Genomic DNA, 13,310 nt, shown 5'->3' on the forward strand with positions numbered 1-13,310 from the left:
TGATCCAAGATGTCCCTGGCCCTGGCACCTTGGAGGCAATATACCATTTAAAAATCTTGTTCTTATCCACCAAGCCTCCTGCCTGTTCCCCTAACCAATGAATCCCCTATCAGCATGCTTCTTCTCTCCATTTTCCTTCTGAGTCACAGGGCTAGACTGAGTGCCAGAGAGCTGACTGCTGTGACTTTCCTCTGCTAGGTCCTCCCCCACCATCTCTCCCAACCTCACCCAACAGTATCCAAAGCAGTATACCTATTGTGAGGGGAACATCTAGTGGGGTTCTCTGCACTGGCTGCCTATCCCCTTTCCCCCTCCTGATGGTTACCCAGTTCCCTGGGTCCAGCATCTTGAGTGTAACTACCTCCCTGTATGTCCTGTCTATCAGCCTCTCAGCTTCCCAAAGAATTTGGAGTTCATCCAGTTCCAGCTCCAGTTCCTTAACACAGTCTGAAAGAAGCTGCAGCTGGATGCACTTCTTGCTGGTGTAGTCGTCAGGGACATTTGAGGTCTACCTGCCTTCCTATATTCTGCAAGAGGTGCATTCCACTATGCAACTTGTGTCTCAATTGTTCTAACGGGGCAAAAAAAAAATGAAGAAGTCTACCTATGCCTCTTCCTGCTGAACTTGCCACTCTAACACTGGTCCACTCTAACAATGGCCAAACACTTAAACCTAACCTCTTTTTATTGGCCCTTGTAAGCGCCTATTTACACACAATCCAATGTCTTCTTGGGAACTGTGGAGCGCAGGATATCCAAACTGTCCCTGCTCACTTCTTTTGAATACTCTCCCCTAGCATACAATCTGTCTCCTCAAAAGATTACAGTTCCTTTCCTCTCACTTCATCTTATTTTATATTTTGTCATGTAAATTATGCTTATTGATGTCGCCTTATATTTGTCATGTACTGCGCTGCTGCTGCAAGAGCCTAATTTTTCATGGCATTTATGCCCTGGATGTACGTGTTTCCGACAATAAATTTGAACTTGATATGCTTGAGCTTTAACTTAAATGTCATGCAAACAATAGATAATATTTATAGTCATACAACACAGAGGTTAGGCTCTTTGCACCACTCAACCCAAACCGACAATTAATTTCCCAGTTTCCAATTGGTTTTGAGTTTACATCCTTGTGGTTGTAACTTATGATACCTAATTACCTCATGGTTGCTACATAAATGGAATTTGTGACTGTAAAGACCCCCAAAGAGTTAAGCCTCATGTCCTATTCAACAAGAAGCAAAATGTTTAATAAGATTAAACGGCAACTTACCGGGATTTTGTGGTCTTTTGTTTTTTTCATATGCTTCTTGTCTAGCGTGGCAAACTTTGAAGTTCCTTCCTGGCAGATTAACAAAGAAGAATTTGTTATCTTTATTTTAAATCTTTAGGCTCGGCATTGAACTGAGATCAGAGTAACACATGGAATTAGATCCTTCAGTTCAACCCATCTGTGCTGACCTATTTCATTCGATAAGCTAGTCCAATTTGCCTGCATTTGGGTCATAGCCTTCTAAACCGTTCCCATCCACATACACTATCCAAATACGATTTTTAGCATTTCAAATGTACCCACCTCCACCGCTGCCATATACCCACCACATTCTCCAAGAAGGAAATTGTCCCTCTGGCCCTCTTCAAACCTTTTCTCTCTCATTTTAAACATATGTCCTCTAGTTCTAGACTCCCTACCCTGGGGAGAAGACTGTGGTCAGCTTTGTGATTTCTGTGTCCCTTCATGATTAAGGTCCCCCCTCAACATCCTGCACTCGACAGACAAAGTCCTAATCTATCAGTCTCTCCTATAATCTATCAGTGCTCCAGTCCCGGTAACATCCTTGTATAGATTTTCTGCACCTTATCTAACACCCTTTTCTATAGCAGGACGACCTGATACACAGTTCTCCAAATGCGACCTTGGCAGAGGCGTGCACAACTGTCACATTGTGCCCCAATTCCTGCATGCAATGCCCTGCCTGAGGAAGGCAAGGGTCTTCCTCGCCATTCGGTTGACCTGTGTTGCTATTTTCAGTTAGATAACTACCTGTATATTGAAAATCTCCGCAGATCAGGTGGCATCCATGGAGGGGAATAAACTGTCAACGTTTTAGGCCAAGACCCTACATCAGCCCTTAATGAAGGGTCACAGCCTGAAGCATCGACTGTTTATTTCTCTCCATAAATGCTGCCTGACCTGCTGAGTTCCTCCAGTGAGTTGTGTACATTGCTCAAGAGTTTCAGCATCTTCGGAATCCCTTGTGCCTTGTGTGTGAACCTCTATCCCAAAGTCTCTCCATTCTACAACAACCCCCAGGGCCCAACCATTCACTGTGTAACTCTTAACAAAATGTAACACCTTGGATTTATCTGAGTTAAGTTTCACCCGCCACTAGCACAGTTGATCAAGATCACACTGTAAACTTGGATAACCGTTTTCATTTTTGACTACACCACCGAGTCCCCACTGCAGGGATCACCTCTGCCCCTCTGGAACAGAGTGGCCATGACTGACATTTGGAGATGAACCCACTGCGGCCTGGGCACCGAGAGACACTCTTGAAGAAACGATGGGGTGAGAAGCTTGTGATTTTGATTCATTGCACAACACAATGACTCAGAGATGCCCGTTCAGAAGAACAGACACAACCAGGCAAAGGCAAGGCAGCTGGAGGTCAAACAACGAGCAGATGACGGGACTGCCATTCAGATCCAGGAAATGGGCTGGGTTGAAGGCCGTTCTAAGGCAGACACGGATAGATCTTCAGCAAGCAATAGGATCAAAGAATAATAGGAATCAATGGAAATGCAAGGTTGATGTTACAATCAGAATGGGCATGATTTATCCAATGGCAGAGTAAGGTGCTCCTGAATCCTGTCTATATTTATAGAGGCATAGAGAGATACAGCATAGAAACACATCATTCGGCCCACCAAGCCCACGTCGACCATCGAACAACCACTTACACTGATCAGATTTTATTCCCAACTCAATCCCCCCAGGTTCTCTCCTCACCCACACACTGGGGCAATATAGAGCAGAAAGTTAACCCACTGATCTGCACAGTTTTGGGATGTGGGGAAAAAAGATAAAGCATCAGGGAGAAATCCATGCGTTCACAGGGAGAATGTTCAAACTCCACACACAAACATTGCTGGAGGTTGGGATCAAACCTGGATCTCTGGAGCTGTGAAGCAATGGATCGACCCACTGTGCCACCAAGCCACCCACAAGTTTGCTGAATTAGAGCAGAGATCATTGGTTGGGTAACATTCTCACATAGCCAAAGCCTTCAAATCAAACTCTGCTGTTTTAGTTCTGTACAATGTAATAGGAACTTGCAATTTTAAAAGCGAATATAGATGTTCCCATTTCACATTAAGATCATTGTTCTTACTTTAATCAACAGCTCCCGGCTTTGGGAATAATTGTTCTTCTCTGAGAAGATCTCTGAGAGTTCCTCGTATCTCCGCATAACTTCTCTGGAAATAAAGGAAGAATATTCACTCTGAATCCCATCGCAGAGCCTAAGATCTCACTCAACATGCAAGGAATTAATACTCCCAGGAAAATTTCCCCTGGTGCTGTATCCAGCCAGATACAGTGAAACTGGGATTCTGGGAATGCCGAACACGTTTGCTCTTTTCCTGGAATTCTGGAAAGCCTCCTACACTGATCAATCCACACTGTTCCTGGGAATGTTGCCTCAATAATGAGAAAATAATTTCTTCCATATTATTTCCTGGGAATCTGGAAATTCTATGGATACTCAGCCCCCTATCTGAGATTTTGGGAGTAGTAAATTCCCTTAATCTTTTGGTAAACCACCATACAATTACTGGAATCTAAGAATTCCCCTATATTGATCCCCGTAAACCATTCTCAGGAAAACTGGAAATGTTGCTCTTGTAGACGCACTGATTCCCAATCTATTCTTGGAATTCTCAAGTAATCCTCTCCGATTATTCCATCAAATCTGGGATCTGCTCCCTACCCCCACAGAATTTGGGAATGTTGCTCCAACACTGAAACGATAGTTTCATTATTCCTGGGATTCCTAGAAATTATATTCCACTGCTGAAAATTGAATCTACCATACACTCAGTGAATCAGGAACTGCCTCTTCCCCTCTGCCATCCGATTTCTAAATGGACACTGAACCCATAAACACCACCTCACTTTTTTACTTTTTCTGTTTTTGCACCATTTTTAATTTAACTATTTAATATACACATATATGCTTACTGTAATTGATTTCTTCCCATATTTATTTAACAAATTTCACGGCATACGACAGTGATTTTAAACCTGATTCTGATTCATGATTGGTGATCTGGGTATTCTGTAATCCAGAACCACTGATCCCTCTGCATTATCCAAAGGAATGTCCAAAAGTTGCTCCAATGCAGACGCTGCTCGTCCCCACACAATTCCTGAGAATCTCAGAAGCCATTCCAATGCGGATTGTTTCCTGTGAATAATTTCTGGGAACTGTTGCTCTGATACTGGTACCCCTTGCAAAAATTCCTGGGTATCTCGGACACCGATATCTTCTACACACACACAGAATTGTGATCCAGTTCCCCACACTGTACCTGGGGATTTCCTCCCAAGTTTTCTTCAGCCGGTGAACGGGATTCGACTGGAGGGCAGAGATGATGGCGTAAAGTGAAGAGAAATTCTTCAGAGCCCGGCATTCCTGCAGGGAAATACAAATGAGGACATTGTCAAACCTGGAGCAGGAAAGTCACTCTGGGAGTGGGGAAACTCCCCCTCCTGTATAGGCAATAAAGACCAGGAAAAGCAGCAAAGCTCTATTAATCCAACATACTCGGGACTTTGATAGTTCTGGACCAAGAGATTGACTGGACTATAGAGAGTCATAGGCATAGAAATGGCACAGAAAAACTCGTGCTGCCCTGTTATTCTGCCCAATCCCATCAACCCACACCTGGGCCAGAGCCCTCCATTCCTGTCCCATCCATGTATTTATCCAAACTTCGCTGAAGTGTTGAAATTGAATCCGCATCTACCACTTCCACAGGCGGCTCATTCCACACACTCACCACACTCCGAGTGAAGAAAATGCCCCTCAGGTTCCTCTTAAATATTTCATCTTTCATCCTTAAACTACGACCTACTATAGTTTCACGCAACCTCAGTGGAAGAAGCCTGCTTGCATTACCCTTTCTATACCCCTGACAATTTTGTATACTTCTGTCAAATCTCCCCGCATTCTCGAACTCTCCAGGGAATAAAGACCTAACCATCTCCCTATAGCTCAAATCCTACCACCATCCTTGCAAATTTTCTCTGCACCCTTTCAATCTTATTGATATTTATCCTGTAGGCAGGTGAATTGATCTGCATACCATATTCCAAATTTATCATATTCCAACATCGTACTCGGCACAATGACAATAAAGTTTAATCTAATCTAATCTAATCTTATACAATTTCAATATAACATCCCAACTCCTGTAATCGGTACTTCGATTTATGAAGGCCAATGTGTCAAAAGCTCTCCTTACAACCCTATCTACCAGTGATAACACTTTCAAGTAATGATGGCTCTCTATTCCCAGATCCTTCTGCTAAACCTCATTCCTCAGTACCCTGCTGCTTACAGTGGGAGTCTAAACCCTGCTTTATCCGCTCAAAGTGCAGCATCTCACACTTGTCTGCATTGAATTCCATCTGCCATTTTTCAGCCCATTATTTCAGCTGGTCCAGATCCCACTGAGAGCTTTGATAGTCTTCCTTGCTGTCCACTACACCCCCAATCTTGGTGTCATCTGCCAAACCAGTTTACCACATTGCCATCCAGATCATTGATATAGATGGCATAACTCATTGAAGTGTTTTCCACCTCCGGGGAGTTATTTGGCTTGTGGGAAGGAATAAGTCATAAGAGAATCAATGGAATAGTGAGAACTAGTACAGGTCCAACGGGGTGAATGGACTCCTCCTGTGTCATAAGGAAATATCCAAGCTGGCAAATGGGTTCCTGAAGAGTTACAAATCTGGGGAACTGGGAAATGGGATCAACTACTTAACACTCATTTTCTTCCTCCACACTTCCCCCGCCCCCCCCCCCGCCCAACCTTCACCAGGATCCACCTCTCCCCTTCAGCTTGTGCTCCTCCCTATTCCCCTACCCTTTTATTGTCTTCTGGCCTCTTGCTTTCCAGTCCTGAAGAGGGGTTTTGGTCTGAAATGTTGACTGTTCATTTCCCTCCATGGATGCTGCCGAGTTCTTCTGTGTGTGTGTGTGTCACACAGTGGGTTGTTTTAGCCAGAGACATAAAAGAGGCCAAGGCCGTATGACTACTGACACAGTGCATAAAACACAGCCCTTCCACCTTTGATGTTTCACTGAACCAATTAAACTAGCAATTAAATACCTCATTAAACTCATGCCTTCTGTCTACACAATTCTCTATTCTCTGCACATTCATGTGCACATCTAAGAGCCTCTTAAACACCTCTACCGATTCTACCTCCACCACCGCACCCGCCCCCCCCCCACCCAGCAGTGCATTCCAGGAACCCACCACTCTGAATAAAACAAACTTACCCTGCACGCCTCCTTTAATTACCCCTCCTGTAGTATTGGGTACCTTGATCCCGAGGACAAGATATGGTTGACTCCCCATCTATGCTTCTCCTAATTTTATAATATTCTATTAGATCTCCATTCATCCTCTAACGGTCCAGAGAAAACTCAGTTTGCCCAGCTTACTGTATATAGCACATGCTCTCTCACTGAGGCTGCATCCTGGTAAATCTCTTCTCTTTACTACCTCCGGGAAGGAGGTACAGGAGCCTCGAGACCCATACTCAACGTTTTAGGAACAGCTTCTTCCCTCCTGTCTTCAGATTTCTGAACAGTACTTGAACCCGTGAACACCACCTCACTATTCCTTTTTGGCATATTTATTTATCTTTGTAACTTTCAGTAATGTTTTATGTACTGCCCTGCAACTTAACTCCTCGACCATCGAGCTCACTGCCCTGACCAGTGAAGGCAAGCACACCACGGGCCTTCTTCCCCACCCTGTTGCCCTGTGTGGCCACCTTCATGGCGCTTTGGGAGCGGACCCTGAGCTCCCTCTGCCCCTCCGAGACGGACCTACCTCGGCCACGAGCACCCACTTCTCCAGGATGCGCGCCCGTTGCTGCGGCCGCAGCCTGGTGTTGCTGAGGCAGGAGCTAATGACGCAGTTGGTGAGCTTGTTGAACTGCCTGACGGTGGCCCAGATGGTCGGGGCCAGGTTCTCCTTCCCCTTCTTGTCCCGCTGCGACCAGATGGACCCCAGGCAGTGGTACGGCACCACCTTCATGAAAAGCTCCTGGGACGAGACAACAAAAGCTTCACTGCACAGATACATCGACTGGGAGACACACAGTAAAAGAAACATGGGGGAATGGGGTTGTTATTATCGCGGTAAATAATCAGAATCAGGTTTAATATCACCAGTATATGTCATGAAATTTGTTGTGTGGCAGCAATACATTGCAATTCATAATAAAAACTGTAAATTACAGTATTATTTAATTTAAATTTATATATACATAAATTTAAATTAAATAATTAGTGCAAAAAGAGAAAAAAAAGCAGTAGTGAGGTAGTGTTCATGGGTTCAATGTCCATTCAGAAATCGGATGACAGAAGGAAGAAGCTGTTCCCGAATCACTGAGTGTGTGCCTTCAGGCTCCTGTAGCTCCTCCCTGATGGTAGCGATGAGGAGAGGGCTCGTCCTGGGTGATGGGGTCCTTAATGATGGATGCCACCTACTTAACCATCGCTCCTTGGAGGAGTCCTGGATGCTGCAGAGGCTTGTGCCCACGATGGAGCTGACAGTTCACAAGTTCCTGCAGCGTATTTCGATCCTGTGCAGTAGCTCCCTTCCCCCTCCCCGTAGCAGATGGTGATGCAGCTGGTTAGAATGCTCCCCAGGATACATCAGTAGAAATTTTTTGCATTTTTATTGACATACCAAATCTTCTCAAATTCCCAATTAAACATAGCGACTGTCATGCCTTCTTTGTAACTACATGATGGGCCAAGGATAGATCCTCAAAGATCTATCGCCAACTTCATATAAAATATATTCCAGAATGTTAAAAAGGAGGAAACGGTCTGCAACTTACTATGTTCTGTAAGGCAAAGAGCAGGGAAGATATGATCACATTTCTGCAGGTGTACAGTGGAGAGCGTTCTGACTGGTTCTATCACCTCCTGGTCAGAGTCCGATCCACAGGATGGTGAGAGACCACACAGGGTTGTACATCACCTCTCGGTCAGGAGAGTCTGATCTGCGGGATGGCGAGAGACTGCACAGGGTTGTACATCACCTCCTGGTTGGTGGTTCTCATCCGCAGGATGGCGAGAGACCGCACAGGTTTGTACAAACGTACATCACCTCCTGGTCAGAGACTCCGATCCGCGGGATAGCAAGAAACCGCACAGGGTTGTACATCACCTCCTGGTCGGGAGACTCCGATCCACGGGATGGCAAGAGACTGCACAGGGTTGTACATCACCTCCTGGTTGGTGGTTCTCATCCGCAGGATGGCGAGAGACCACACAGGGTTGTACAAACGTACATCACCTCCTGGTCAGAGACTCCGATCCGCGGGATAGCGAGAAACCGCACAGGGTTGTACAAACGTACATCACCTCCTGGTCAGAGACTCCGATCCGCGGGATAGCGAGAAACCGCACAGGGTTGTACAAACATACATCACCTCCTGGTCGGGAGACTCCGATTCATGGGACAGCGAGAGACCGCACAGGGTTGTACATCACCTCCTGGTCGGGAAAGTCCGATCCGTGGGATGGTGAGAGACTGCACAGGGCTGTACGTCGCCTCCTGGTCTAAGACTCCGATCTGCGGGATGGGGAGTGACTGCACAGGATTGTACAAACGTTTGTAGACTCAGCCAGCTCCATCAAGGTCACCGTCCTCCTCCCCACCATTGAGGACGTCTTCAGAGAGGCGGCAGCTGTCCTAAAAGACCCTCACCACCCAGGACAAGCTCACTTCTCATTAATACCAACAAGGAGGAGGTTCAGAAGCCTGAAGACCCATAGTCATCACTTTAGGAACAGCTTCTTCCTCAGCCACAAGATTTCTAAAAGATCCATGAATCCACGAACCCCTCTTTTGAACTATTTATTTAATCTATTTATCGCAGCTTTGCCATCATTACATACTTTGTCATATGACGTTGGCAGTCATGGTCCTTCCATGACGATGATTGTTCTTGGCAAATTTTTCTACAGAAGTGGCTTGCCATTGCCTTCTTCTGGGCAGTGTCTTTACAAGATGGGTGACCCCAGCCCTTATCAATACTGTTCAGGGATTGTCTGCCTGCTGTCAGTGGTCACATAACCAAGACTTGTGCTATGCACCAGCTGCTCATACGAGCATCCGCCCTTCCATGGCTCCATGTGACACTGATTGGGAGCTACACCATGCCCAAGGGAGACCTCCTGTCCAGCAGAGCTGCTAGAGGTGTTTCATCACCCCTCCACCCATATTGTAACTTCCAGTAATTTGTCTATCACGTAATTACTGTGCCACAAAACAACAGCCTTCACAACACACGTCAGTGATGGTAAACCCGATTCCGATGCTGAGGCTACAGCTGCAGAGCGTGCGCCGTTCCAGTCACCGCACTACGGGGACAATGTGACGGTAGTGGAGAAGGTGCAGAGGAGATTCACCAGGGCGTTGCCTGGGACTGAGCAGTTCGATCACTACGACTGCATGGATAAGCACAGTTTGCTTTTCTTGGAACAAAGAAGACTGGGTGTTGGGGGGGGGTGGGGTGGTCTGATGGAGGTGTACAAAATTATGAGGGGCACAGATACTGAAAAATGTTTTCCCCCTGTCCGAGGTGTCAAAAACCAAAGGACCTTAATTCAGGGAATGGGTAAGAGGTTTTGAGGAGATCTAAGCAAGGCCTTTCTCCCCAAGTAACGATGAACTGTGAGACGTGGTCTGAGTCACACTAGTTAACACGTCATACGGTCCGGTTTAAGGAGAAAACTACATATTTCTTTATATATTGAGATACAGCACCAGAGGGTAAGAACAAACCTGAGCCTCTGGACCTGCAAGTCCGGCCCTTCGAATTGTGCAGCTCATCATCTCCGAATTAACCCTGGCCTAATCACAGGACACTGACCAATTAACCTACCAAGCGGGACATCTTTGGACTGTGGGAGGAAACCAGAGCACCTGGAGGAAACCATTACAGTACGGGGAGAAGGTACAAACTCCTTACAGGACAAGCAGCGGTGGGAATTGAACCAGGGTCACTGGTACTGTAAAGCATTTTGCTAACCCCTATGCTGCCCCGAAGTTAAAGGGAATTCAGGCTGCCTTTAACTATGCATGATTGCGTACAGGTTCGACATTTCTCCGCAGGGGGATCCGCTGTCCTTCACAGCACAATGATGTGTGGGTCAGTGGGTGAATTGGCCTGTCTAGAACGTCCCCTGGTGTGTGTGGGTGAGGGGTGGAATCGGAGTGGGCTGGTGATGATGGGAGTGTTAGGAGGTGTGGGATTAATCTATTCTTTCTCATGCCCCCATCAACCAGCTCTTCTTTGCCCTGATATGTACCAGGGTATAATTAATTTAGTTTTGGATGTGGTACTAAACTGGAGAACTTGGGAGGGGTGGGGGAAGCCATGTGGTCACAAGAAGAACAAGCACACACAGACAGCACCTGACGCTGGGATCGAACCTGGGACACCGGACCTACGTGACGGTGGCTTCACCTGCAGCGCCACTGTGCCAGCCCTAAACGCTTTGTCATGCTGCTCGTCAATGAAATGCTAGAGCTGAGGACCAGGCCCTTCCGCCCACTGAATCCATCCCGACCATCAAGATGAGCTTTATTTGTCACACGTGCATCGAAACACGCGGTGAAATGTGTCACTTGCGTCAAATCAGATCAGTGGGGATGGTGCCAGGTGTTGCCACATTTCCAGTGCCATCAGAGCACGCCCATCGCTTACTAACCCTAGCCCGTATGTCTTTGGAATGTGGGAGGAAACCAGGGCACTCCCAGAGGAAACCCATGCGGTCATGGGGAGGATGCAGAAATTCCTTATCGACGGCAGTGGGAATTGAACCCCAATCAGTGAATGCTGTTGCAGTAACAGCGTTTACTCTGACTGCTATGGTACCGTGCAATAAACCCATTTTATACTCCCCAACTTACCTCCCATGCCACCTGAATTTTACCACTTTGGGGCAATTTACTAACCAGCAGGTCATAGGGATATGGGAGGGAAATGGACCCCAGGAGGGCAACAGGTGGGGTCACAGGTAGGACGTGCAAAATCCGCACACAGAGGGTTCTGGAGATCGGGATCGAACCCGGCAACTCCCGATCTGTACGGCAGTGGCTCCAACCGCAGGGATACCCTTGGTGTGTTTCTTCCCACCAACACTAGACGCTCAGGCCCGTTTCCCGAGGCGTGCTCCCCAAGAAGGCTAAAATGCACAACTCAAAGAGGCTGGTGCTCACCGCGTCCATCATCGTGAGCTGGGACGCTGTTGTGTCTGCCATGAAGGTGAGGATGTCAGTTGGTTCTGATATGTGCGTTGGCTGGTTCTCGTTCTCCACCGTCTGGTCACCTGCTGATGATAAACATTGCTTGGCACCAACCACACAAGGACTGGGATAAAGGATACAAAGGGCTAGTACACACAGTTGATGGACTGAGTGGCCTCAGATACATCGTGAAATTGCCACCATAAGTGCAAGAGCATTAGCAGATGGCTCTAAGTACATGGATAGGGAAGGTTTAGAAGGACATTGGCTGAACATGGGCAAAAGGGACAAGCTTTGTAGGCACCAGAATTACTGTGGACACGTTGAGTCAAAGGCGCGTTTCCAATCAGTATTCCTCTATGACTTTCTAAATACTCTAACAAACTTCTATGGATGCACTGTTGAAAGCATCCTGACAGATTGCACCAGTCCCAGCATGAAGGAACGCAAGAGGCTGCAGAGAGCAGTGAATCACTATCACTTCTCAGGCACTGTCCTCCCCACCACTGACAGCATCCAGAGGAGGTGCTACCTCAAAAAGGCAACATTGACCATCAGGAATCCCACCATCCAGGTGCCGCCATCTTCTCACAGCCACCGTTGGAGAGGACGTGCATAGGTCTTAAGTCCCACGCCACCAGGTTGAAGATCGGCTGCTTCCCTTAAACCAATCAGCTCTTGAACTGACCTGCACAACTCTAACTCTACCTGAGAAAGAGAACACAACAGACCATCTCTGCCATGGACTTGTCTCTGAATGTGTCCCTTTTCTTAGAGTCTTTTTTCTCTCTCTCTTCCCAGTCTTGTATAAATCACGGCACTTTCTCCGTGTTGCCTGAACCTATAAGCCTGCAATGTCGCTTGTGCATGACAATGAACTTGACAAGCCCTGGACTTGCACGGCAATTCCTCACAAAATGTGCATTCTGCTCCCGTCCTGATGATCGATTCCGTTTCTTCACTGTAAATCAGACAAGGATGTAGATCAGCTAGAGAAGAATCAGGAACAACACACCGGGACTTGGCCAGGACTGGAAAGCTTTAAGGACCGACTGGATCGGGTGGGACTGGTTTCCCTGGAACACAGGAGGCTGAGGGTACAACCTGAATCTGAATCTCAATCCGAAAAGGATACATTTCCCATCTAAAGTGAACCACCATAGATTTTCGGACCATTGTAGAAAAGACCAGGTTAACTACAGTATATGTGTTTTCACTGGAAGGGTGAGACGGGATCTCATTATAAAGTTCTGACCGGCTGGATATTGTCAATAATGTTCCCTGGCTGGCAGGGGTCAGGAATCAGGAGTCGTCCCAAAATATGGAGTATGAAAGGCAGGACTAGTCTGAGGAGATTTCTGTTCCCTTGGATGAATTCTGTGAAATTTCCTACCTCAGAATTCCCATCAACTCCCCCCCCCCCACAACAGTTCAATCCCTCCCCCTCCACCACTCACTGGGGGCATTTTAAAGTGGCCAATTAACCCAGTGACCCAAACGTCTTTGGGACGTTGCAAGGAACTGCAGCGCCCATGGGAAATCCACACGTTTGCAGCAAGAACGTGCAAACTCCACAAAAAGACGGTGGATCAAACCAGTGGCTCCATCTGCTGTGCCTCTTTCGAAAACCAACAGAGATCTGTAAATCTCTGGACATTAGAGGAACTACGGGAACTGTAGGTTTTCCATCGTACCTCTACCTCACCATACTCATCATGTGCACCAGTATGCTG

At 46.9% G+C, this 13,310-nt stretch overlaps 1 protein-coding gene across 3 annotated transcripts in view; it reads right to left on the reverse strand.

Annotated features, from left to right (window-relative positions):
• The window catches only part of LOC134346712 (ral guanine nucleotide dissociation stimulator-like), a 133,935-nt gene that overhangs the window by 33,090 nt on the left and 87,535 nt on the right, over nucleotides 1–13,310 (reverse strand). For 2 of the 3 annotated variants that reach the window (XM_063048268.1, XM_063048270.1), the window contains exons 6-10: nucleotides 11,551–11,663; nucleotides 7,138–7,353; nucleotides 4,597–4,700; nucleotides 3,399–3,483; nucleotides 1,277–1,345 (exon numbers count right to left, since the gene is read on the reverse strand). In XM_063048268.1, the coding sequence (XP_062904338.1) occupies nucleotides 1,277–1,345; nucleotides 3,399–3,483; nucleotides 4,597–4,700; nucleotides 7,138–7,353; nucleotides 11,551–11,663 (587 nt within the window). The remainder of the gene's footprint in view (nucleotides 1–1,276; nucleotides 1,346–3,398; nucleotides 3,484–4,596; nucleotides 4,701–7,137; nucleotides 7,354–11,550; nucleotides 11,664–13,310) is intronic. The other variant, XM_063048269.1, reaches the window with a different exon arrangement.

Source organism: Mobula hypostoma, chromosome 5 (assembly GCF_963921235.1).
Source record: "Mobula hypostoma chromosome 5, sMobHyp1.1, whole genome shotgun sequence".
Lineage (NCBI taxonomy): Eukaryota > Metazoa > Chordata > Chondrichthyes > Myliobatiformes > Myliobatidae > Mobula > Mobula hypostoma.